General features: G+C 48.7%; 2 protein-coding genes across 11 annotated transcripts in view; one reads left to right on the forward strand and one right to left on the reverse strand.

The window, feature by feature from the left end:
• gde1 (glycerophosphodiester phosphodiesterase 1) overlaps positions 1 to 16025 on the reverse strand; it is a 28183-nt gene extending 12158 nt beyond the window's left edge. Inside the window, exons 1-3 of one of the 6 annotated variants that reach the window (XM_078417543.1) lie at positions 11342 to 12079; positions 4271 to 4446; positions 1711 to 1816 (exon numbers count right to left, since the gene is read on the reverse strand). In XM_078417543.1, the coding sequence (XP_078273669.1) occupies positions 1711 to 1816; positions 4271 to 4446; positions 11342 to 11596 (537 nt within the window). In that variant the 5' untranslated portion in view covers positions 11597 to 12079. Of the gene's footprint in view, positions 1 to 1710; positions 1817 to 4270; positions 4447 to 7972; positions 7984 to 11341; positions 12087 to 15588 lie in introns of those variants that run through there. The other 5 variants (XM_078417544.1, XM_078417546.1, XM_078417547.1 and 2 more) reach the window with 5 other exon arrangements.
• ccp110 (centriolar coiled-coil protein 110) overlaps positions 15820 to 25705 on the forward strand; it is a 28081-nt gene continuing 18195 nt past the window's right edge. For 2 of the 5 annotated variants that reach the window (XM_078417537.1, XM_078417541.1), the window contains exons 1-3: positions 16748 to 17002; positions 21713 to 21881; positions 23767 to 23895. In XM_078417537.1, coding sequence (XP_078273663.1) covers positions 21741 to 21881; positions 23767 to 23895 — 270 coding nt within the window. In that variant the 5' untranslated portion in view covers positions 16748 to 17002; positions 21713 to 21740. Of the gene's footprint in view, positions 16078 to 16746; positions 17003 to 20409; positions 20537 to 21712; positions 21882 to 23766; positions 23896 to 25705 lie in introns of those variants that run through there. The other 3 variants (XM_078417539.1, XM_078417540.1, XM_078417538.1) reach the window with 3 other exon arrangements.

A 25705-nucleotide genomic window follows, 5' to 3' on the forward strand; every position in this document is an offset into this window, starting at 1 on the left:
CATGGCAGATGCAGTATAATGTGGATAAATATGAGGTTACGCATTTTGGTGGCAAGAACAGGAAGGCAGATTATTATCTGAATGGTGTCAGATTAGGAAAAGGGGAGGTGCAACGAGACCTAGGTGTGCTTGTACATCAGTCACTGAAAGTAAGCATGCAGGTACAGCAGGCAGTGAAGAAATCTAATGGCATGTTGGCCTTCATTGCGAGAGGATTTGAGTTTTGGAGCAAGGAGGTCCTACGGCAGTTGTACAGGGTTCTGGTGAGACCGCACCTGGAGTATTGTGTGCAGTTTTGGTTTCCAATTTTGAGGAACGACATTATTGGTATTGAGGGAGTGCAGCGTAGGTTCACCAGGTTAATTCCCGGGATGGCGGTACTGACAAATGATGAAAGAATGCGTCAACTGGGCTTGTATTCACTGAAATTTAGAAGGATGGGAGGGGATCTCATAGAAACATATAAAATTCTTAAAGGATTAGACAGGCTAGATGCAGGAAAAATGTTCCCGATGTTGGGGGAGTGCAGAATCAGGGGTCACAATTTAAGAATAAGGGGTGGGCCATTTAGGACTGAGATGAGGAAAAACTTCTTCACCCAGAGAATTGTGAATCTGTGGATTTCTCTGCCACAGAAGGCAGTGGAGGCCAATTCACTGGATGTTTTCAAGAGAGAGTTAGATATAGCTCCTAGGGCTAACGGAATCAAGGGATATGGGGAGAAAGCAACAACGGGGTACTGATTTAGGATGATCAGCCATGATCATATTGAATGGCAGTGCTGGCTCGAAGGACTGAACGGCCTACTTCTGCACCTATTTTCTATGTTTCTATGTTTCATCTGGGCCATGCCTCTTCTCACTGCAATCATCGGGCAGGAGGTGCGGAAGCCTAACGTTCCGCAGGTTAAGGAACAGCTATTTCCTACAATTGTTAGGATCTTGAACAGTCCTACACAGCCCTAATCTTATTTCAAAAAGCAATCTCTGCAGCCCACTTCTAGCACCACTACAGAACATAGAACAGCGCAGCACAGATGGCCGAAGCCCACAACGTGTATGCCAAACGTGATGCCAAAATAAATGAATGTCATCTGCCTGAACATAATTCATACCCCTTTTTTCCTTGCACATCCACATGCCTATTGATAGCATCTTTGGACTTTCTTTAACGTGTATTTTTGCACTGTATCTTTTTCACTATCTTGTAGAATTTATAATTTATTACTAATTCATGTATTTGTGTGTTGTCTGAGTCTGTGAGTCTCTAATGTTGCTGCAAGAGATTCTCATTGTACCTATACCTTAATGGACTTGTACACATGACAATAAACTCCATTTGAATGAATGAATGAATGAATACTTTGTCACATGTGCAAGTCACAGTGATATTCTTTGCTTGCATACCCAAGTTATGCAAAGAGTCACCACATAAAGGGGACCAACAGATTTACACAGTATCCTGTGGCTGGTCCTCTTTTGAATGAACTGCCGCAGAAGGTGATCGAGATGGGAACAATAACAACATTTAAGAGACAGCTGGATAGTACCTAAATGAATAGTATGTGGAAGAATATGGAATTGAGAACCAAGAAAACAGGCGAATGGGATAAGTATAGAAAGGCATAAAGATTGGCATAGAGAAAGGGATTGAAGGAGTTTTTTCGGTACTGTTTATCTCTCTAAAATCAAACATAAAAAGACATTATACCTGAGCTGGGTGACCTTTGACATCAAAGTAAATTGTCATGTTGGTTTTGAGAATTTCTATGAGAGCTTCTCTCAGAGTTGGGACCTTCTCACCTAGAAACTTCTTGCTGCAAAACAAAGGTCCAAATAAACACCTGAATAATTAACAGGAAATAAACACTGAATTGCGTGACTTTATTCTGAATTTGGCAAACTCATTGCCAAAACCAAGGCATGCTATCAGTTTAATTATCTTATAAAGAGAGTTAACAATATTACAATATTTTCAATATGTCCAATAGGCATGTCAACAATGACAGAATGGAAAATAATTAGAAAAATCTTGTTTAAGCGGCTTTAAATACAATGTTTCTTCTACTCAGAGATTTGTTTAGAACAAAAATCATCTGGGCATTGAGAATATAATTATAATATCAAATTGTGCAATAATTATTATATGAAAAATAATTTCTTATTTTCAGTTTTCATGATTCACCTTATGCAATATAAACATAAATGACTTGTGATACGTGTTGGGATGGGGATGGGGGTGCCAATCTGAGATCTTTGCCTACATCTGTACAACAGTGATTGGATTGAGTCACATTGGATTGAGTCACAACATTGAGTTGTGGCCTACACAACTCTTATTTTTTAATGTATTGCTAGCTTACCGGCAATCTTCACACTATTGAACAGGTTTGGAACAGGTCTACTAAGTATTCAAAGGATCCCAAAGGCATTGGATCCTTTGAAAGAAATCTAGACTGTGGTCGTGTGCGTTGTCTGCTCCCAAAGCCCGGAGGTGCCAGGGAGGTGCCAGGGAGGTGCCAGGGAGGTGCCAGGGAGGTGCCAGGGAGGTGCCCTGAAGTCCACTCATACAGTTCAGTTTAGTTTATTGTCACATGTACTGAGGTACAGTGAAAAGCTTTTGTTGTGCGCTAACCAGTCAGTGGAAAGACAACACATGATTACAATCAAACCATTTTCACTGTAGAGTACTTGATAAGGGAATAATGTTTAGTGCAAGATAAAGCCAGTAAAGTCCAATCAAAAATAGTCCGAGGGTCACCATTGAGGTAGATAGTAGTTCAGGACTGCTCTCTGGTTGTGGTGGGATGATTCAGTTGCCTGATAACAGCTGGAAAGAAACTGTCCCTAAATCTGGAGGTGTGCGTTTTCACACTTCTATACCTTTTGCCTGATGGGAGAGGGGAGAAGAGGGAGTGGCCGGGGTACAATCTGTCCTTGATTATGCTGCTGGTCTTGCTGAGGCAGCGCGAGGTATAAATGGAGTCAATGGATGGGAGGTTGGTGTGTGTGATGGTCTGGGCTGCTGGCCTTGCCGAGGCAGCGTGAGGTGTAGATGGAGTCAATGGGAGGTTGGTTTGTGTGATGGCCTGGGCTGCGTCCACATTTCTCTGCAATTTCGTACGATCTTGGATGGAGCTGTTCCCAAACCAAGCTGTGATGCATCCCGATAAAATGCTTTCTACGGTTGGTCTGCAAAAGTTGGTGATGGCATTTGGAATCAAGATTGGAGCTGTTTGGCAATATAAATGTCACCAGTGGCAGGAGCTGTGCACCAGAGTGGCAGGAGCTGTGCAGCAGAGTGGCAGGAGCTGTGCAGCAGAGCGGCAGGAGCTGTGCACCAGAGTAGAGTGGCAGGAGCTGTGCACCAGAGTGGCAGGAGCTGTGCAGCAGAGTAGAGTGGCAGGAGCTGTGCAGCAGAGTAGAGTGGCAGGAGCTGTGCAGCAGAGTGGCAGGAGCTGTGCACCAGAGTAGAGTGGCAGGAGCTGTGCAGCAGAGTAGAGTGGCAGGAGCTGTGCAGCAGAGTGGCAGGGGCAGTGCACCAGAGTGGCAGGAGCTGTGCAGCAGAGTTCCAGACTCTTCCAGACAAACTCATGTCTGCAAGATGCCTCATGTGAGCCAACACCAGACTATAACCACACAACCTCCTGATTACAGTTACACAACCCACATCATTCACTGTAACTCTTCTAAGATGTTGCATGGCATGGAATAGGATTTTTTTAAAAATCTTAAGGCTTCTTTTAAGTGCCTGCAATCCAGTTAAGTATTTTAAAATAATTTAAATCATTAATATTGTCGATAATAACAATATTATTATTAAAATAATATTGCATTCGAATAAAAGAATGTAATGTTGTTGTCACTGATTTTGGCCCCTGAATGTAAAGTGGTATCTGTGACGGCAGTGATTACAGACTGTAGTTTGTGTGATTACACTCTGATGTGCATCATATGGGAGGCACATTCCCAATCTCGTTGTACCCCTGTACAATGACAATAAAGATATATTGTATTGTATTACAGATTGTAGTCTGTGTGATTACACTTACTACGTACTGTGGTGTGTGAGTACACTGATTATGTACTGTAGTCTGTGATTACACTCTGATTACAGACTGTAGGCTGTGATTACAATCTGATTACAGACTGTACTCTGTGTGATTACACTCTGATTACAGACTGTAGGCTGTGTGGTTACATTCTGATTACAGACTGTACTCTGTGTGATTACATTCTGATTACAGACTGCAGTCTGTGTGATTACGTACTGTAGTCTGTGCTTGGCTGCTGGGTCCAGTTTCCGGATATCTTCGAAGGTCAAGTGATCCAGAGAGCCGGTACCATCCGTTGTGCGGTCCACAGTGTGATCGTGCATCAGAATAGGAACCCCATCTGCAGTGAACTCCACATCGAACTCCACACCAGTAGCGTTATTTTCAGCAGCCTAGATAAGGAGTAAGAACAGTACGTCTCAGGGTATTCATTAGGTCATACATGCAGCGCTGCGATCAATGAGGAAGTATTGTAATATTGAAACTGCCAAGAATGTAAATTTTACCTTGTAAATTCCATTGTTTCTTAAGTGGAGATACAGTTTTAACTAAATAATTTCGATAAAATAATTTAATACTTAACTGGACATTGTAACACCTTTCACTGGAAACTTTGAATGGTAATTTCAAAACTAATTTAAGACTTTCAATGCATTTATTTTAATTGGACTCCTGATCGAAATATGTATAAAGGAACTGCAGATGCTGGTATATACCAAAGTTCGACACAAAGTGCTGGAGTAACTCAGCGGGTCTGGCAGCATCTCTGGAGAGAAGGAATGGGTTATGTTTCAGGTTGGGACCCTTCTTTTGACTAAAGAAGGGCCCCTACCTGAAACGTCACCTATCCTTTTTCTCCAGAGATGCTGCCTGACCAGCTGAGTTACTCCAGCACTCCCTGTGTGTCTATCTTCCTGATCAAAATGTTCCTTAAATTTAAAGAGCAACTTATTGGAAATAAAACAAAGCCAAGCAACCAGAAACCAATTGTCCCAGTTAATTTGGTTGAGAAATTGAGGATTTTGTGCCTGAAAAGGATTGCAGTCTGTCAGTGCATTGTATGACCCCCTTCTCCATCAGCCCGTCTAATTTATAGGTACAGATCACCATCAGCCGACATTCCTCTCCACCTCTACAGGACCATTATGTTAGGCTCACTCCAGAACCGTCCATTCCAGCCTCCATTGTTAAGCTGCAGAAGGCAGAAGGTGCTTGGAATGCACTAATTCAGAGGCCAGGTCCACATCCCTGTTGAGAACAGGCTTTGCAGCCAGACCAATCTGCACCAGTGCCAATCTGCACCAAACAACACTGCCTCATCACAACAAACACATGAAGATTCATCACCACCTTTGGTTTCTTGGGACTTCATTGATACTTACCGAATAGTGAAAGGCCTGGATAGAATGGATGTGGAGAGGATGTTTCTACTAGTGGGAGAGTCTAGGACCAGAGGGCACAGCCTCCGAATTAAAGAACGTGCCTTCAAGAAGGAGATGAGGAAGAATTTCTTTGGTCAGAAGATGGTGAATCTGGAATTCATTGACACAGAAGGCTGTCCATGCCAAGTCAGTGGATATTTTTATAGTACTGGTGTCAGGGCTCATGGGGAGAAGGCAGGAGAATGGGATTAAGAGGGAAAGATAGATCAGCCATGACTGAATGGCGGAGTAGATGATGGGCGGAATGGCCTAATTCTGCTCCTATCACTTATGAAAAGGATCTTTGAAGATCAGGACTTCAAATCCAATCCAATGCCTCATTGTCTACTGGGCATCCTCAGCACACTGGAGAGGTGCGGTCCCTGTAACATCCCCCACACCCAGCACTAGAACGCCTGCATTCACTCCTGGGCTAAATCCCCAGCATAGAGGCTCCAACGTGGCCCCCAGTGGGCAGGCCACTTCACTCACCCCAGGGGGCAGGTGCAAAGGGACTTGGGAGTGCTGGTGCAGGATTCCCAAAATGTTAATCTGCAAGTCAAGTCAATGGTCAGAAAGCAAACTCACTTATTTATTTCAAAGGGGCTTGTATACAAAAACAGGGATATAATGCTGAGGCCTACAAGGCGCTGGTCACAGGGGTGTGTGTAATGCTGAGGCTGTACAAGGCGCTGGTCACAGGGGGGTAATGCTGAGGCCTACAAGGCGCTGGTCACAGGGCTGTGTGTAATGCTGAGGCTGTACAAGGCGCTGGTCACAGGGGTGTGTGTAATGCTGAGGCTGTACAAGGCGCTGGTCACAGGGGTGTGTGTAATGCTGAGGCTGTACAAGGCGCTGGTCACAGGGGTGTGTGTAATGCTGAGGCTGTACAAGGCGCTGGTCACAGGGATATAATGCTGAGGCCTACAAGGCGCTGGACACAGGGGTGTGTGTAATGCTGAGGCTGTACAAGGCGCTGGTCACAGGGGTGTGTGTAATGCTGAGGCTGTACAAGGCGCTGGTCACAGGGGTGTGTGTAATGCTGAGGCTGTACAAGGCGCTGGTCACAGGGATATAATGCTGAGGCCTACAAGGCGCTGGACACAGGGGTGTGTGTAATGCTGAGGCTGTACAAGGCGCTGGTCACAGGGGTGTGTGTAATGCTGAGGCTGTACAAGGCGCTGGTCACAGGGGTGTGTGTAATGCTGAGGCTGTAGAAGGCGCTGGTCACAGGGATATAATGCTGAGGCCTACAAGGCGCTGGTCACAGGGGTGTGTGTAATGCTGAGGCTGTACAAGGCGCTGGTCACAGGGGTGTGTGCAATGCTGAGGCTGTACAAGGCGCTGGTCACAGGGATATAATGCTGAGGCCTACAAGGCGCTGGTCACAGGGGTGTGTGTAATGCTGAGGCTGTACAAGGCGCTGGTCACAGGGGTGTGTGTAATGCTGAGGCTGTACAAGGCGCTGGTCACAGGGGGGTAATGCTGAGGCTGTACAAGGCGCTGGTCACAGGGATATAATACTGAGGCTGTACAAGGCGCTGGTCACAGGGATATAATGCTGAGGCTGTACAAGGCGCCGGTCACAGGGGTGTAATGCTGAGGCTGTACAAGGCGCTGGTCACAGGGAGGGGGGAACTTCATTGAAACATACAGAATAATGAAAGGCTTGGATAAAGTGGATGTGGAGAGGATGTTTCCACTGGTGGGAGAGTCTAGGACTACAGGTCATAGTCTCAGAATTAAAGGACATTCTTTTAGGAAAGAGATGAGGAGAAATTTCTTTAGTCAGAGGATGGTGAATCTGTGGAATTCATTGCCACAGAAGGCTGTGGAGGCCAAGTCAGTGGATATTTTTAAGGCGGAGATAGATAGATTTTTGATTAGTGCGGATGTCAGAGGTTATGGGGAGAAGCCAGGAGAATGGGGTTAGGAGGGAGAGATAGATCAGCCATGATTGAATGGCGGAGACTTGATGGGCCGAATGGCCTAATTCTACTCCTATCCCTTCTGACCTCACTCGCCCCAATGGGCAGGTCACCTCACTCACAGACACACCAGACACCCGAAGCAGAGACCCTTCTCTCCGCCCCGTCACGCCAACAGATCACCAGCTGAGAGACCCACACCAGGATTTTCTCTACTTTTCCTTAAAATAGTGTGCCATCCCGACTGGCTTGTGGGTATCTCTGGCCCGTGTCTGCTCAATGCGGAGGACCCCGAGACCCTCGTAGGTCCGGCTGCAGATGCAAACACAGTGCACCACCTCCCTTCACCACCACGTCTCAGTTAACCCGTGGCACCCACTGTGGGCCCACACTGGCCTCATTAACCACCTGAGAAGTCACAGAATGGGGGTGGCAGCTACCTTGATGGAGTACCTCAGAAAGAAACTCCTTGCTGCTGCTGAACTAGCTCGCATTCCAACCCACATCACCACCACACCCACGGTTCCCTTCATCGCCCTGCAACCACCAGCCTCGAACACAACACTAACCTGAGCAACTGTGGTCATTTGTTGGACTTTGGTTTTGCACTCTTCTGCTTGCTTACCCAGTGTTCTGATTGTCGATTTATTGCATTGATTATTATTTACTATCTCTGTAATTACGTTTATGGGCCCGGAAAGCTGCAAGTTAGCATTTCATCGCTCCGTCGGTACATGACAATCGCACTCTCCACCTTTCCCCTTAAAGCTGTCTTACAAACAACTGTTTTTCATAAACAACTTGACGTTAATGTTTATTTTAATCCTAAAATAAATTCTGAGGTATCTGGGGAAGGTTAACAAATGTAAACACAGCGTTGCATTTGCCCACCGGCCCAGAGAGAGGACATTTGTTGTGAATATGAAGGTCGGTCACTGCCTCACCCACTTCAGGACAGCACAGTGCCGACTCGTGTGTTCAAGGTCCCAGCCCACAGCAGGGGAGGGGAGGGCAGGGTAGGGCAGGGACGGGCAGGGCAATGCAGGGCAAGGCAGGCCAGGGGAGGGCAGGGCAGGCCAGGGCAGGGGAGGGGAGGGCAGGGACGGGCAGGGCACAGCCAGGGGAGGGCAGGGCAATGCAGGGCAGGGCAAGGCAGGGCAGGGCACAGCCAGGGGAGGGCAGGGCAGGGTAGGGCAGGGACGGGCAGGGCACAGCCAGGGGAGGGCAGGGCAGGGACGGGCAGGGCAGGGTAGGATAGGGCAGGGTAGGATAGGGCAGCGCAGGGCACAGCAGGGACGGGCAGGGCAGGGCACAGCAGGGTAGGATAGGGCAGGGCAGAGCAGGGACGGGCAGGGCACAGCAGGGTAGGAAAGGGCAGGGCAGGGCAATGCAGGGCAGGGCACAGCCAGGGGAGGGCAGGGCAGGGACGGGCAGGGCAGGGTAGGATAGGGCAGGGCAGGGTAGGATAGGGCAGGGTAGGATAGGGCAGCGCAGGGCACAGCAGGGACGGGCAGGGCAGGGCACAGCAGGGTAGGATAGGGCAGGGCAGGGCAGAGCAGGGACGGGCAGGGCAGAGCAGGGACGGGCAGGGCACAGCAGGGCAGGGCAATGCAGGGCAGGGCACAGCCAGGGGAGGGCAGGGTAGGGCAGGGCAGGGAAGGGACGGGCAGGGCAATGCAGGGCAGGGCACAGCCAGGGGAGGGCAGGGTAAGATAGGGCAGGGCAGGGCACAGCAGGGTAGGATAGGGCACAGCAGGGTAGGATAGGGCAGGGCAGGGCAGGGTAGGGTAGGATAGGGCAGGGCAGGGTAGGGTAGGATAGGGCAGGGCAGGATAGGGCAGGGGAGGGGAGGGTAGAGCAGGGACGGGCAGGGCACAGCAGGGTAGGATAGGGCAGGGCAGGGGAGGGTAGGACAGGGCAGGGGAGGGCAGGGTAGGATAGGGCAGGGTAGGATAGGGCAGGGCAGGGGAGGGTAGGACAGGGCAGGGTAGGGGAGGGCAGGGTAGGGGAGGGCAGGGTAGGGGAGGGCAGGGGAGGAGAGGGCAGGGTAGGACAGGGCAGGGTAGGACAGGGCAGGGTAGGACAGGGCAGGGTAGGGGAGGGCAGGGTAGGGGAGGGCAGGGCAGGGGAGGGTAGGACAGGGCAGGGTAGGGGAGGGCAGGGTAGGGGAGGGTAGGGGAGGGCAGGACAGGGCAGGGGAGGGCAGGGTAGGACAGGGCAGGGTAGGACAGGGCAGGGTAGGATAGGGCAGGGCAGGGGAGGGTAGGACAGGGTAGGGGAGGGCAGGACAGGGCAGGGGAGGGCAGGGTAGGGGAGGGCAGGGTAGGGGAGGGTAGGGGAGGGCAGGGTAGGGGAGGGTAGGGGAGGGCAGGGGAGGGCAGGGTAGGATAGGGCAGGGGAGGGCAGGACAGGGCAGGGGAGGGCAGGGTAGGGGAGGGCAGGGGAGGAGAGGGCAGGGGAGGAGAGGGCAGGGTAGGGGAGGGCAGGGTAGGGGAGGGCAGGGTAGGGGAGGGCAGGGGAGGAGAGGGCAGGGTAGGACAGGGCAGGGTAGGACAGGGCAGGGTAGGGGAGGGCAGGGTAGGGGAGGGTAGGGGAGGGGAGGGTAGGGGAGGGGAGGGGAGGGTAGGGGAGGGGAGGGTAGGGTACTACAGGGCAGGGGAGGGGAGGGCAGGGGAGGAGAGGGTAGGGGAGGGGAGGGTAGGGTACTACAGGGCAGGGGAGGGGAGGGCACAGCAGCCACTCCGCGTAAACCGTGGGGCCATTTGCTTCTCATTAACGTCAACATGAAGGAACAATTGCAAGTCAGAGACTGATGATTTTGCACTTGGAAGATGCTGCTACAATGCCCTACCGCCCGGCCACATTCACACACCAGTCAGTGCCGCTGGCGCAGGGCAGGAGGTCGGGACCAGGTCCAGGAGCCTTCCATTTAAAGTTACAATTGACACAGGCTGAGTCAGAGGTCGGGAGACCCGAGCCGAGCTGTGGAGAGCCGGGCCATGCCGTGCCAGGCACTGAGCTGTGGAGAGCCGGGCCGGGCACTGTGTAGGAAGGAACTGCAGGTGGTGGTTTAAACCGAATATAGACACAGAGTGCTGGAGTAACTCAGCGGGACAGGCAGCATCGCTGGAGAGAAGGAATGGGTGGCGTTTCGGGTCTGAAGAAGGGTCTCGACCCAAAAGGTCGCCCATTCCTTCTCTCCAGAGATGCTGCCTGTCCCGCTGAGTTACTCCTGCACTCTGTATCTATCTTCGTGCCAGGCACTGACCTGTTTCAAGGCAGTGTAAGAAAATAACTGCAAATGCTGGTACAAATCGAAGGTATTTATTCACAAAATGCTGGAGTAACTCAGCAGGTCAGGCAGCATCTCAGGAGAGAAGGAATGGGTGACGTTTCAAGGCGGCCAGTGTGTGTGTGTGTGTGTGTGTGTGTGGGATGTGTGTGTGGGCGGTGTGTGTGTGGGATGTGAGTGTGTGTGGGGTGTGTGTGTGTGTGGGGTGTGTGTGTGTGTGTGTGTGTGGGGTGTGTGTGTGTGGGGTGTGTGTGTGTGTGTGTGGGGTGTGTGTGTGTGTGGGGTGTGTGTGTGTGGGGGGGGGGTGTGTGTGGTGTGTGTGTGGGGTGTGTGTGTGTGTGTGGGGTGTGTGTGGGCGGTGTGTGTGTGGGGTGTGTGTGTGTGTGGGGTGTGAGTGGGCGGTGTGTGTGTGTGGGGTGTGTGTGTGTATGTGTGTGGGGTGTGTGTGTGTGGGGTGTGTGTGTGTGTGGGGTGTGTGTGTGTGTGGGGTGTGTGTGTGTGGGGTGTGTGTGTGTGTGGGGTGTGTGTGTGTGGGGTGTGTGTGGGGTGTGTGTGGGGTGTGTGTGTGTGTGTGGGGTGTGTGTGCGTGCGTGTGTGGGGTGTGTGTGTGTGGGGGGTGTGTGTGTGTGTCGGGCCGGGCACTGACCTGTATGAAGGCGGCCAGTGTGTTCTCGGGGGCATCGAAGCCGCCGCCGCGGTGGGCGATGACGGAGACGCGGCCGCAGGGCCTGAGCACCCTATGGGCGAGCTCTGGAGGGACGGGCGGGTAGCGGAGCAGGTGTAGGGCGGCGAGCAGCGCCAGGGCTGTGGCCGGCCCGGACAGAGGGCGGCCCAGGCTACAGGCAGCGGCCCCCAGCAGCATCAACACCGCAGACAGGCCGTACAGCACGGCCAGCTCCATGGCGCCCACAGCCCGGCCTGGCCTGGCCCGGCCCGGCCCGGCCCCGCGGGGAGTGGCGCTCCTGTGTCTGGGTAACGGAGCAGCGGAGCCGAGCGGAGCCGGGCGGGGAGGGGCGGGATCCGGCCTGGGGGGCGGGCGGGTGCGAGTGGCACTGGGGTGGGGGTGGGAGTGGGGTGCTGGGTGCCAGGGGCTGGGGTGCTGAGTGCCGGGGGCTGGGGTGCTAGTGCCGCTGGGTGCCGGGTGCCAGTGGCACTTGGGTGGGGACAGGGTGGGTGCTGAGTGCCGGGGGTGCTGGGGTCGAGGTGCTGGGTGTTGGGTGTTGGGGTCGAGGTGCTGGGTGTTGGGTGCTGGGGTCGAGGTGCGGGGGTCGAGGTGCTGGGTGCCGCTGGGGTCGGGGTGGGTCCGGGTGCCCGGGATGAGCCTCACGTCACTCGCCGCAACAAAGGGCGGCAACGCAAACAATGCGGGTCCCGGGGGGTGTCGGAGCGGATCCACTCCACACTCACTGCAGACTTCACACTCCAGACTCCACTCGCTGCAGCGACCAGCGGGACAGGTAGCGTTGTGCTCGGTGTTAGAGCCCGCTCACAGCGCCCGGTACCCTGCTACACCAGACTGGTATTCAGTCGGAGAGATGTACTAGGCTCATGTACCAGGATGTACAGCGAGATGTTGGAGAGGCTGGGACCTCTTCCCTTGTAGTGTCGGAGGCTGAGGGGTGACCTTGTTGAGGTGGACAATGTCATGTGGGGCACGGATAAAGTGAACGCTTAGTCTTGTACCCAGGACAGGGGATTCTAAAACTAGAAGGCACCGGTTTAAGGTGAGAGGGGGGGGTTTCAAAAGAACCCCAGAGGTAACTTTTTCATTCGGAGGGTAGTCCGTGTCGATCTGCTCGAGGAAGGTGTGTGTAGTCGCGGATACAATAAATACTTTAAAAGACATCTGGACAGATATCTGGATAGTCTGAAGAAGCGTCTCGAACCCAACCCTTCTCTCCACAGATGCTGCTGGTCCCTCTGAGTTACTCCAGCATTTTGTGTCTACCTTCGATTTAAACCAGCACCTGCAGTTCTTTCCTTCACATTTTGTCCGCTCCACTGCGAAATCTCCTCATGGTATGTCTACTTTGAAGAAGTCCTGCTCCTCTCTCCGGACAGATATATGGATAGGAAGGGTTTAGAGGGAAATGGGCCAAAATGGAACCAAACTGGCAAGGCCTGTTTTCGTGCTGGACAGCTCTGTGACTATGGCACCGAACATCCACGCTAATCATCCACGCGAATCCCATTTATCAGCACTTGGACTCCCAGCACAGCGGTTCGAGCGCAAATCTTAATTAATTTCAAAAGTTTCAGGTTGGGATGGGACTGAATTAAAGTCCTGACCATCCGCAGTCCATCCCCTCCACAGATGTTGCCTGGTCCGCAGAGTTCCACCAACGCTTTGGTTTCTACTCTGCAGTGAGACCGTACCTGCCCCTTTTCCAACTAGTGCTGTCTGTCCAACCTGCACAATCTGTTTCTTTTATTTCAGATTTTCACCGCCTGCAGTGTTGCGATTGCCCGGAGCTCCACTCCTACGCTGTGGTAATCACGACCTATTGCAGCTGGATCTGATGATAAAAAGCTTTTCTGTTCAGTTGATCGACGGCCTCATGAGCCGAGGAGAACAATTCCAGGTTTTTATTTCCCTGTTTAACTGGATAATTTAATCATTGGTACCATTGTTCCGAATGCCCTCTGCCTCCGCTCCAAGGTCTTGGCATCCTTACCAAAGTGTGACTCAGTACTTTGCAATAACGTCAAGGAAATCTAAATTGTCATCACTGTTTCAAAAATAAAAGACGTCTTTCTCAGCAGGCCAAACTAACCCAGTCCCATTTTGTTGACAATAGTAATGAACAGTGGTTACATGTTCATGGCAAGGGTATTTCTTGCAACTTTCAGGACTTAACAGGGTTTGATCTGGGACAAATATGCAGAGATCCGACTGTGCCATTGGTTAGTATGGGGCTCCCTATTCTCCATTTAAACATGGTGTGTCACTGGTTATACAGGAATCTGGCAATCTTACTCTTTGTCCTTTCCAAAGCCAGCACATCCCCCAAGGTACAATAACCAGAACTGCCCAATGTCCCCAATGTTGGGGGAGTCCAGAACAAGGTGCCACAGTTTAAGAATAAGGGGTAGGCCATTTAGAACTGAGATGAGGAAAAACTTTTTCAGTCAGAGAGTTGTGAATCTGTGGAATTCTCTGCCTCAGAAGGCAGTGGAGGCCAGTTCTCTGAATGAATGCATTCAAAAGAGAGCTAGATAGAGCTCTTAAGGATAGCGGAGTCAGGGGGTATGGGGAGAAGGCAGGAATGGGGTACTGATTGAGAATGATCAGCCATGATCACATTGAATGGCGGTGCTGGCTCGAAGGGCCGAATGGCCTCCTCCAACACCTATTGTCTATTGTTCCCTAAACTTTGCCCAGCCGTGGAACCTCCTGAGGACCATCAATCTCAGGATCTCCTAACTTAACTTTCGCCAAGTGATGAAACTTGATGTCCTGTTCTCTGCCATAATGTCAGTGAAACTCCAGACAAATGGCACAATGATAATCACATCAATTTTTGGTGTTTCTACAGCTTTTTGGTAGATTATGGAGGAACATTTATTTCCCCAGATATGGCGATCCATTACATTGTCTTTGTGATTACAACAAACAATTCTAAAGTAATTAGCTGCTTCTCCTGTCTAATGTACTGTAGTTAATAACTATTCTACCACTTCCCCTTCCCATACATTATCATGTCCACAACCACATTATGTGCATATTCACTATTCAAATTTAATCTCTTTAACCTGCCTGTGCCTTTTTTCATTATAGTTCACAAGTTACAGGAGTAGAATTAGGCCATTCGGCCCATTAAGTCCACTCTGCCATTCAATCATGGCTGATCTCTGCCTCCTAATCCCATTTTCCTGCCTTCTCCCCATAACCCTTGGCACCCGTTCTAATCAAGTTCTCCCGTAAATGCTGAAATATCCCCACATTTGAAATGTTTTTCTCAGATTTCCATTTCCAGATAATTTTTGCACCTGTCATCCACAATGTCCATGATAATGAGCATGAAATGATCCCGTTAATCTCTCTCTTGCCTTATAATAACCTCCATATTTCTTCTGCATGTGATGATTTCTGGTACATTTAACTAGTCTTCACCCCAAGGTACAAACCAAGCGCTGTGTAATATTGTCCCTTGGTTCTTCATTCTCATATCCTGGGTGAAAGACAATGTGCATATTTACCCAATCCTCCTGTAAACCACCTCTCTAATATCACCCCTCATTCTCCTGCACTCTGAGGAATAAAGTCCTAGCTTGCCCAGTTTTCCTGTAGCTCATGCCCTCAAGTCTTGGCAACATCCTTGTACAACTCTTTGCACTCTTTCCAACTGAATGGCATCTTTCCAAGAGCAGGGTGACCAAAACTGACACAATAGTCCAAGTGTGGCCTCACCAACGACTGGTACAACTGTAACATAATGTACCAATTCACTTTCTGATGAAGGACAGTGTGCCAAAAGCCTTCTTGAACATCCTACCTACCTACCGCACTACTCTCAAAGTGTACTTGTATTCTAGGTCCATCTGTTCTTTCTACTGGGAGATCAAGTTGCCCAGAAACAGAAGACAGACACAAAGTGCTGGAGTCACTCAGTGGGACAGGCAGCATCTTTGGAGAGAAGGAATGGGTGACGTTTCAGGGTCGAGACCTTAGTTGTTCAGTGTACATTCAGTCAGCTCCTGTTCAGTTTAATGACAGCATCGCAGGGTGCCTTGAAACATTGCCTTACTGGTCCAACGTGTGGTTATTAACCCCATCAAATTGATTTTCATTGAGATACAATCATTGTATTTTAAAAACGCGGTGGTCTCTGCAAACTTGTACAACAGTTCACACTTGTGATGCTTTGTGCGTTGGCCATTGACATAAATCACCTGGAAGCGCAGTGTTGGTTACTCACGGCAGGCGCTCGATGCCTCATGCTTGGCTCGGTCTCCACCCCGGCTGGGAAACACGACCACCATCATGGCAAGGGGACATGCTCAGTGAATGGGGAGCGGGCAATGCTGCAGCTCTGGGCGCCGCCCTTGTCCTTGTCTCACAGGTTAGGTCTTCATGGCAGCCAGGACTGTGCAGGGTGTACCGGGCCGATGGGCCTGTCCCTCAGAGCCTGACGTGTTGGCTCTGCCTGGCCGCGGGTGGTGGAGGCGGCGGTGGGCCTGGGGCCGTGGGTCATCCCCGGGGCCGGACTTGTGACCAGTGGGAGGCGGGTCCCTGGCCAGGCCGGGTTCGGTGGTTGCCAGAGTAACGAGCCGGGTCGGGCTGGGGGTTTCCAGGGTAACGGCCGCCAGGCCCCGTCCCGCCCGCGACCCCGGAAGTGTGTTCGTGAGCGACAGCCAATGGGAGGCGGCGCTGGTTGCCAGGTGACGTGGGGCGGCTTGAGCGGCGGCGATGGCGGGACTGGGGGAGAGAGCGGGGCCCTAGTGCGGGACAGAGCGGGGACATAGTGCGGGACAGAGCGGGGACAGAGCGGGGCCCTAGTGCGGGACAGAGCGGGGACAGAGCGGGGACAGAGCGGGGACATAGTGCGGGACAGAGCGGGGACAGAGCGGGGCCCTAGTGCGGGACAGAGCGGGGACAGAGCGGGGCCCTAGTGTGGGACAGAGCGGGGCCCTAGTGTGGGACAGAGCGGGGCCCTAGTGTGGGACAGAGCGGGGCCCTAGTGTGGGACAGAGCGGGGCCCTAGTGTGGGACAGAGCGGGGCCCTAGTGTGGGACAGAGCGGGGCCCTAGTGCGGGACAGAGCGGGGACAGAGCGGGGCCCTAGTGTGGGACAGAGCGGGGCCCTAGTGTGGGACAGAGCGGGGACAGAGCGGGGCCCTAGTGTGGGACAGAGCGGGGCCCTAGTGTGGGACAGAGCGGGGACAGAGCGGGGCCCTAGTGTGGGACAGAGCGGGGACAGAGCGGGGCCCTAGTGTGGGACAGAGCGGGGACAGAGCGGGGACATAGTGCGGGGCCCTAGTGTGGGACAGAGCGGGGACAGAGCGGGGCCCTAGTGCGGGACAGAGCGGGGCCCGAGCCTGGGGCTGGGAGAGGGGAGCGGGGCCGAGAGGAGACGGACCGGGACTGAGGGGAGGGACCTGAGGTGAGAGCGCGGCCGGGACAGTCTGCGGGACACTGAGCGGGGCCGGGGCCGGGGCCGGGGCTGACTTGGACTGAGGGAGCGGGGCCGGGGCTGAGCGGCACTGACCGGGGCCCGCGCCTGAGGGGAGGCTAATCGAGGCCCGGACCCGGCACGGCTGGCAGGCGGTCGGGCCCGGCTGCGAGCGCCACACGATAGCCGAGATCGGTGAGTCCACTCACGGGCCCGCTGCCGGCCTCAGCCTCCTTAAGTCTGCGGTGCTCTCTTCACGCTGACCCCGGGCCTACACCCGCAGCGCAGCTCCTCTGTGTGTGTGTGTCAGGCCGCTCCTCAGAGTCACACAGCGTGGACACTGGCCTTTGGGCCCACACCGACCAACAATGTCCCACCTGTACTAGTCCCACCTGCCCGCGTTTGGCCCACATCCCTCTAAACCTGTCCTATCAATGTAGCTGTCCAAATGCTGCTTAGAGGTTGCGATAATACCTGCCTCAACTAGCTCCTCTGACAGCCTGTTCCATGCACCCACCAGGCTTTGAATGGAAAAAAAAGTTACCCCACATGTTCCTATCATATCTCCCCCCCCTCCCCCCTCCCCCCTTAAACCTATATCCTTTGGTTCTTGATTTCCCCAACTCTGTGCAAAAGACTAAGTGTGTTTACTCGATGTATTCCTCTCATGATTTTGTGCACCTCTATAAGATAGAAAAACAGGTGCAGGAGTGGGCCATTCGGCCCTCCGAGCCAGCACCGCCATTCAATATAATCATGGCTGATCATCTAAAATCAGTACTCCGTCCCTGTTTTTTTCCCCCCATATCCCTTGATTCCTTTAGCCCTAAGAGCTAATCTTACTCTCAATTGAAAACATCCAGTGAATTGGCCTCAACTGCCTTCTGTGGCAGAGAATTCCACAGATTCACAACTCTCTGGGTGAAAAAGTTTTTCCTCATCTCAGTCCTAACCCGTATTCTTAAACTGTGACGCTGGACTCCCTCAACATCGGGAATTTTTTTTCTACATCTAGCCTGTCCAATCCTTTAAGAATTTTATGTTTCTATAAGATCCCCTCTTATTCTTCTAAATTCCAGTGAATACAAGCCCAGTCGGCCCATTGTCAGTCCCGATATCCCAGGAATTAACCTCCAACCTCATCTATTGCATCCGCTGCTCTAGATGTCAACTTCTTTACATCGGCGAAACCAAACGCAGGCTCAGCGATCGATTCGCTCAACACCTGCGCTCAGTTCGCCTTAACCAACCTGATCTCCCGGTGGCTGAGCATTTCAACTCTCCCTTCCACTCCCAGTTTGACCTTTCTGTCATGGGCCTCCTCCAGTGCCATAGTGAGGCCCACCGGAAATTGGAGTCGCTTGCAGCCCAGCGGTATGAACATTGACGTCTCCAACTTTAAATAGTTCCTCTGTCCCTCTCTTCCCCTCCCCCTTCCCAGTTCTCCCTCTATCTTCCTGTCTCCACCTATATCCTTCCTTTGTCCCACCCCCGACATCAGTCTGAAGAAGTGTTTCGACCCGAAACGTCACCCATTCCTTCTTTCCTGCGATGCTGCCTGACCCGCTGAGTTACTCCAGCATTTTGTGAAATAAATACCGGGAATTAACCTGGTGAACCTACACTGCACTCCCACAATAGCAATAATGTCCTTCCTCAAATTAGGAGACCAAAATTGCACACAATACTCCAGGTGCGGTTTCACTAGAGCCCTGTACATCTGCAGTAGGACCTCCTTGCTCCTAAACTTAAATCCTCTCGCAATGAAGGCCAACATGCCATTAGCTTTCTTCACTGCCTGCTGTAAAGATCACCCCTCATCCTCCTACACTCCAAGGAATAAAGTCCTCGCCTGCTCAACCTCTCCCTATAACTCAGGGCCTTGAGCCCTGGCAACATCTCGTAAATCTTCTCTGCACCCTTGCTAGCTTGACAACCAACATCTTTCCTATAACATGGTGCCCAAAACTGAACACAAAAAAACTCTAAATGCGGCCTCACCAACGTCATGTACAACTGCAACATGACCTCCCAAATTCCGTTCTCAGTACTCTGACTGATGCAGACAATGTGCCAAAAACCACCCTATCTACCTGTGATGCCATTTCAAGGAACTATGTACCTGCACTCCTAGATCCCTCTGCTCCACAACAATTCCCAGAGCCCTACCATTCACTGTGTAGGTTCTGTCCATGTTAGACTTCCCAATTGCAACACCTCACATATTTTGTATTAAACTCTTATCAACCAATTCTCTTTGATATAGATGACCAACAGTAATGGCCCCAGCACTGAATGGTCACAGATCGTCAGACTGAAAAACAACCTTTCACCGTTACCCTTTGTTTCTTTCCATGAAGCCAATTTCTATCCATTCAGCTGCCTCCCCTTGGATCCCAGTCAATCCATTGTCTCTATTTTAGGAAAAGTTTCCTCTTTATTTTAAGAAAGGTTTAGTTGATGAAGATTGCCAGTTGTTCTTTGCTCCGTGTGAGATTTACAGATGGGGTAAACATGTCTGCCTGTAAATAAAGCAGTAGATGTCATTCCTCACTAGTTTGCTAAACGTGTCATTTTATATTTGTGATGTTATGTACATTTATTTTGTACAGCACAGGTGTATGTCATTCAGTTGTTTGTGTCTGTATTTCCGTTCATTATTATTTCTTTAATCTGAAAGCTATTTTTCTGCTCTAACCTCTCATCTTATGATTCTCAGCATGCTAATGGAGGGATCTCAAAACAAGTACGTTGCTCCCTGAAAATGGCAACCCATGTAGATAGTGCTAAAGAAGGCATTATGGTATAGGTTGGTACTGCTGGGTTGTAAGCTACCCAAGTGGAACATGAGGTGCGGTTCCTCCAGTTTGTACGGAGCCTCGCTGGCAATGGAAGAGCCCCAGGACTGAAAGGTCCTTTGTGTAGGTTGGCTTCATCAGTTGGGACGTAGTGTATAAGAGTCAGGGAGTTGTGCAATGCTGATAAGACTTTGGTTAGACTGCATTTGGAGCATTTTGAGCAGTTCTGGTCGCCCCATTACAGGAAGGGTGTGGAGGATTTGGAGGGGATGCAGAAGAGGTTACCAGAATGCTGCCTGAATTAGAGGGTATTAACTAAAAAGAAAAGGTGGATAAACCTAGATTGTTTTCTCTGGAGAGTTGGAGGTTGAGTGGAACCAGATGAAGTATATAACATTGAGAGGGATAGACAGTAAGAACCTTCACCATAAATCAAAAACTTTATGGCATAGGTTTAAGGTGGGAGGGGCAAAGTTTAAAGGAGAAATGTGTTTGAAAAGGGTTTTTTTACACAGCGGCAGGTGCCAGGAATGTGCTACCAGGAGGAGGAGGTACAATAGTGGCGTTTAAGAGGCTTTTGGAAATGCAGGAAATGTAGGGATGGATATGCATTATCAAAAGGCAGGGGAGATTAACTTGACACCATGTTCAGTGCAGGCATTGTGCACTGAAGGGCCTGTTCCTGTGCTGTCCTGTCCTATGTTCTTAAAACATTCTATTTAATATCTGGTGAATCTTGTCTCCTGTTTGTGGTTAATGTACCATCTTTTTAAAACAGAGTTATTAGGAACCATCTGCACTCAAAGCATCTTGGCAACAACATGTTCCAATTCACTGCACGTTAATGTATAGCAGGAACTATGTACCAGTGCTGGAGAGGATGCAGAAGAAGCTGGAAAGACGGAGAATAAAACATATGTGGAGAGTCTCGGTGGGTTTTCTGTGGAATAAAAGGGTTGAGGATTGAATTTGGTCAGTTAAGAGGACTGGACAAATTAAAAGGAAGAACCTAAACTCTCAGCTAATTGAAATAATAAGATGCGTTAATTGAAGTTGATTGGAAGTAGAATTTGATAGGAGCTGATATATTTATTTAAACTGTGTGGTCAGTTTTCTAGTACTCGCTGAATAAAAGAGTGGTGGTGGAAGAGATATTTTTTAAATGTACTAAGAATGTCAATCATTTAAAGAGTTGTAATCTGCTGTGCCATGGGTCAAGTACAGGAAACTGGAGTGAAGTGTGTTTGGTTGACTGGCTGTGTCTTGTGTCGTATTCTTACACATCCCTGCACTGCTACTTCAGGCTCCATTAATTTCTTTCCTATTTTTCTCTTGCTTTCTTTTGAATATCTGTGCTGTGGCTCACAGTTACTTATAGTAATGGCAATAAATATGAATGCTTTTAGAAGCGGTGACAGGAGAAATTTTAAGGGAGAATAAAAAATATTAGTACTTTGAAGAAATGCTGTATATTGTCTCCATTATACAAGTTATTATTAATAGGAAAGTGTGGAGAATGATATTAATATTAATGAAAACAAATGGAGATGAAGTTTACAGGACTGAAAGGTGGCTGGCTGATCCCTTGAAATTTGATGACATATGTCTTGGCTTTGAGAGATGTTAGATGCATTGGTTTTGAATTCACAGAATTAGAACTTATCATAGTTCCAATAGATTGGGATGTAGCAAATGTAAACCTGCCGGACAAGGCACAAACTAAACAAAGCTTAGAATTTGTAACATAGTAAGTATTTATATTTAAATATAAAATTGAAGTTTTACTTAGTGTCACTTGGTTGTTGGCCTGATAGCAACCTCAGTTTTAAAACATTATTCAAAAGCAATAAACTGTGAATCCATCTTGCAAAAGTAGAATTCGGATATTTATAAATTATTCTGTTTGCAAAGTTTTTTCAAAAATAAACTTCATATTTTCAACTTTCATAGTAACGGTATGCCTTTATTTTCAAGCTGTTGCTTTTTGTAAATTATCCTTTAGCATAAGGTCTCGTTAATTCTAGCTACGGTCTATTAGTGCTGTATTGCTGGTTTATTTGGATGATGGTTAGAATCTTTGTAACCTGTAATTTATTTCTCTTCACAGCTGTTGCACAAACAATTAGTGGGTAACAATGGAAGATTATGAAGAGTTCTGTAAGAAGCATTTAGTCAGGATTCAGTCTAAGATAGTAAAAAATGAGGTTCCACCATCTGTTTGCCAAGAAAGCATCTCTGTCATCTGCTTCCATGGGGTAGCTGTACTCTCTCCTCTGGTAAGTCAGCTTTTTATACCCTGGAGACGGGGAGGTGGGGCAAGAGACACTAAATAGATTAGATATCATGGGTTATATAAAACAAATAATGTGTTCATTATATTTTGAGTTCTCTAGGGCGTTAATTGCTCAATCTAAGCTTTTACCTGTTCACAATATTAGTTTGTTACTAATTGTTTTGTGGTGTTTAAATGCATCAAATATTTTAATTGAGTGTGGCTTTGGACATGAGTTGATACCAAGCAACTGGAATTTTTTACTGCTGGATGAGTGAAAAGTGAAGTCCTCATCACAAAGTCCTTGGCCTCCAGGACTAGCGCAAGAAGGTGGGATTGGGCAAAGTCGCCCTTTGTCATGGACATGGTAGCTGAATCGCCACTTGTGTTATTAATTTTCCAGGGCAGCTTAGGAAACCTTTGGCAGTGGGGCTATGAGCACAATGTTAGCGCTGAATGATCTTAAAACACTTTCTGCCCAAAATAGTATTCACAACCTTTTTATAGGTGATTTTATTATTAAAGCAATGAACACTTCTATTGTCAAAAAATATCTTGGAAAAATTAATTTATCTTTGACTTTCTTGTGACTTTAAAATCTTTAAAGGGGGAGAGTGATTAAGAATTATTCTATGGGTTAGATGTTGAGTCTGGATGACTGTAAATTGTTTGGTTGAAAGCTGAGGTGCCACAGGTCTTGTTTCTGTGCATTATGCATCTGACCATCTTGTCATGGAGCTTTTTTAGAAAACCATTGAAAGCTAAGGACAGAGGTTTGTGTAGGAAGGAAGATGAAGGTTAAAAGGCAATGAAGATTTGGATTGCCCAGGGTGGCAGAGACGACACTGAAAGCAATAAATTACTGTTTCTCCTGTACCAAGACTCTGTTCAAGGGAAGGAAGGGGGGGAAAGGTAGGTGTACTTGCATAGTGACTATTATGGCAGCTGATCACGGGTGATTGAAGAGTGGACCAAAGTGTTTAAGAAGGAATGGTCTTTTGGAATGCATGTTTGGTGATGGCTAAAGAATACCTAACATAGACATTGAAGGAGTGCAAGGATGCTGTTGTAGCTCTGTGTAGGGCGGCACGGTAGCGCAGCAGTAGAGTTGCTGCTTTACAGCGAATGCAGCGCCGGAGACTCAGGTTCGATCCTGACTACGGGTGCTGCACTGTAAGGAGTTTGTACGTTCTCCCCGTGACCTGCGTGGGTTTTCTCCGAGATCTTCGGTTTCCTCCCACACTCCAAAGACGTACAGATATGTAGGTTAATTGGCTGGGTAAATGTAAAAATTGTCCCTAGTGGGTGTAGGATAGTGTTAATGTACGGGGATCGCTGGGCGGCACGGACTTGGTGGGCCGAAAAGGCCTGTTTCCGCGCTGTATATATATGATATATGATATGATATTTAGCGGAAAGGCTCGTCTGCCCCTCTGCTTCCAGGTCAGGTTGGTGAGGCTGGGCACCAAAGGCCTGACAATAGATCCAGGATGATCCAACCCAATGCATTTTGACCAAACATAAGCGCCACTGCGTTTGTTTACTAGTGGATAAAATGCTTACAAATCCTAAAGATCACATGATGTCTAATGTGTTGTATTTATTTGTCCGAGCGCTTTGTGAGCATGGCGTCTTTAAGCATTAAACGCCTTCTGCACAATAGTTAATCATAAGCTTTTGAGGGACTCATTGGCTGTTGAGGTTAGGCTGGTTATTTGATCACCTTGCCTCAGCTTCAAGTTACTCATCACCCAACAAACGGACTGAATACGTTGTTATCACAATACAAGCTGCCTGTATTGGTAAGTGCATTATTCTAGTGAGGTTTCGCTCTGCTGTAAACTGCTTGTAAAATGCCCAGTTGAATTAAGCTAGTGTTGTTTTTCTAGATGAATACTGAAAGAAAACTGGAGATGCAGCAATACAGACAGAAAGCTGTGGAATTGGAGGTTGATCGGTACAAAGCAAGAAAAAGTGCCTTGCTTACCCGTGTGGAAGAAATTATTGAAAACGTACAGGTTGGTTATTTTGCTTCTGTTTCTGGCAATGAATTTTAAATTGAATTTAAAATGCCAGCTCAAAATCAGGAGGTTGTGTAGATTTCATTTCAAACTAAGGTAGACACAAAATGCTGGAGTAACTCAGCGGGACAGGCAGCATCTCTGGAGAGAAGGAATGGGTAATGTTTCGGGTCAAGGCCCATTCCTTCTCTCCAGAGATACTGCCTGTCCCGCTGAGTTACTCCAGCATTTTGTGTCTAACTTTGATTTAAACCAGCATCTGCAGTTCTTTCCGACACATTTAATTTCAAACTAATTGGCTGTGGGAATTCTGACATTGCTAGCATTTTCTCCACAAGTAAATGTTTTGCAGCATTTGTGAATAATGTTGCATGGTGGAAATAACTGGTGAAAGTCGTGAGTTCACTCTTGTTTGTGTCATGTAAACTTCAATGCAATGTGGTGCTGAGGAGACTTGCTGGCTCTTTGAATAAGGTGTTGGTCTCAATTCTTTTGGATTCAAAAGATGGTGTGTTTTTTTTAGTTCTGGTGTCTTATCCTTTTCTTTTAACTCTGAAGCAATGTAGATTATCTGATCATTTATTTCATAGTGGCACATAATTTGACTGATTTTGTTGATTTGTTTTTAAATAGTTGCTTTATGCTTGGTATTGAACATGTTCTTTCAGTGCAATAATAAGTTGTGTGTAATTACAAGATGTGGGGAGCACAGGATAGCAGACTACGATGGTGCTGAGGACAATAACTTGCACCAGTGAATATATTAATTGAGCATTATGCATTTTATTGTCAACATTACTTTTTAAAAATCTGCAACTCAGATTGTTGGAATCTTATCGCACTATATCTGTGTGTTTTTGGAAGGTTGAAATTTTCTGCAGTTTTAAAATTTCTAAGTTTTACTTGAAGAATATGAAATATTGATACGGCAATTGGATATTAAACCAGAATAAAATGCAGGTTATAAAATCTCAACGGTGTTACAACATAACAGTGCTGCTTGAAACATAGATCTTTGACGTGTCCTCCTGCCCCCTGAGGCTCTAAGTGTTGTCTGATTCTGTGAGGTGCCATTGGAGGCATTTTATAAATGACACCGTTGTTATCAATGTCAAAATGAAGACCAGAATTTAGCTTTCTGTGGGGACAATGGGCAGGATTCATTGACTCAGTCGGTAATTAGTAGGTAATTCAACAATAAACAAATGTGCCTTCAGATCTCAACTATTCCTGAACAACCTGCAAATGGTATATCGCCTACTAACAAATGACCCTACAAATTTCTTGACATTGGAGGAAGAAGTGCATCAAATTAGCAAAGTGTAGAGGCCTTTTGCGAGTCTTGTGCAAGTTCCCTGTTATGCAGCAAAGCTGAGGCCCCAGACTTGTGCAAAGACACCTTCCATCGTCATGCTCACTCGCAACATCTGAAAGTAGTACAGATTGCGAACTTACTATTGGAGAAACATTGTTGAATTAGAATCATGTAACTCTACAGGCCATGATGGAAGAGGTGAATCCTTAGATCTGTGGATGAAGTGCTAATCAAGGGGATTATTTATTCTAGAAATATAGAAAAATGGTGCAGGAGTAGGCCCTTCGAGCCAGCACCGCCATTCAATATGATCATGGCTGATCATCTAAAATCAGTACCCCTTTCCTGCTTTTCCCCTATATCCCTTGATTCCTTATTCTGGATCGTATCAAGAAGCTTGTGTTTTGGGGTAACACGTCCGGACGTTGGAAAGTTTTCAGTCATGTAATAGTGTCCTTCCTAGTGAGATGCTGGGAAATAAGAACCAAAGTT

Source organism: Rhinoraja longicauda, chromosome 21 (assembly GCF_053455715.1).
Source record: "Rhinoraja longicauda isolate Sanriku21f chromosome 21, sRhiLon1.1, whole genome shotgun sequence".
Taxonomy (NCBI): domain Eukaryota; kingdom Metazoa; phylum Chordata; class Chondrichthyes; order Rajiformes; family Arhynchobatidae; genus Rhinoraja; species Rhinoraja longicauda.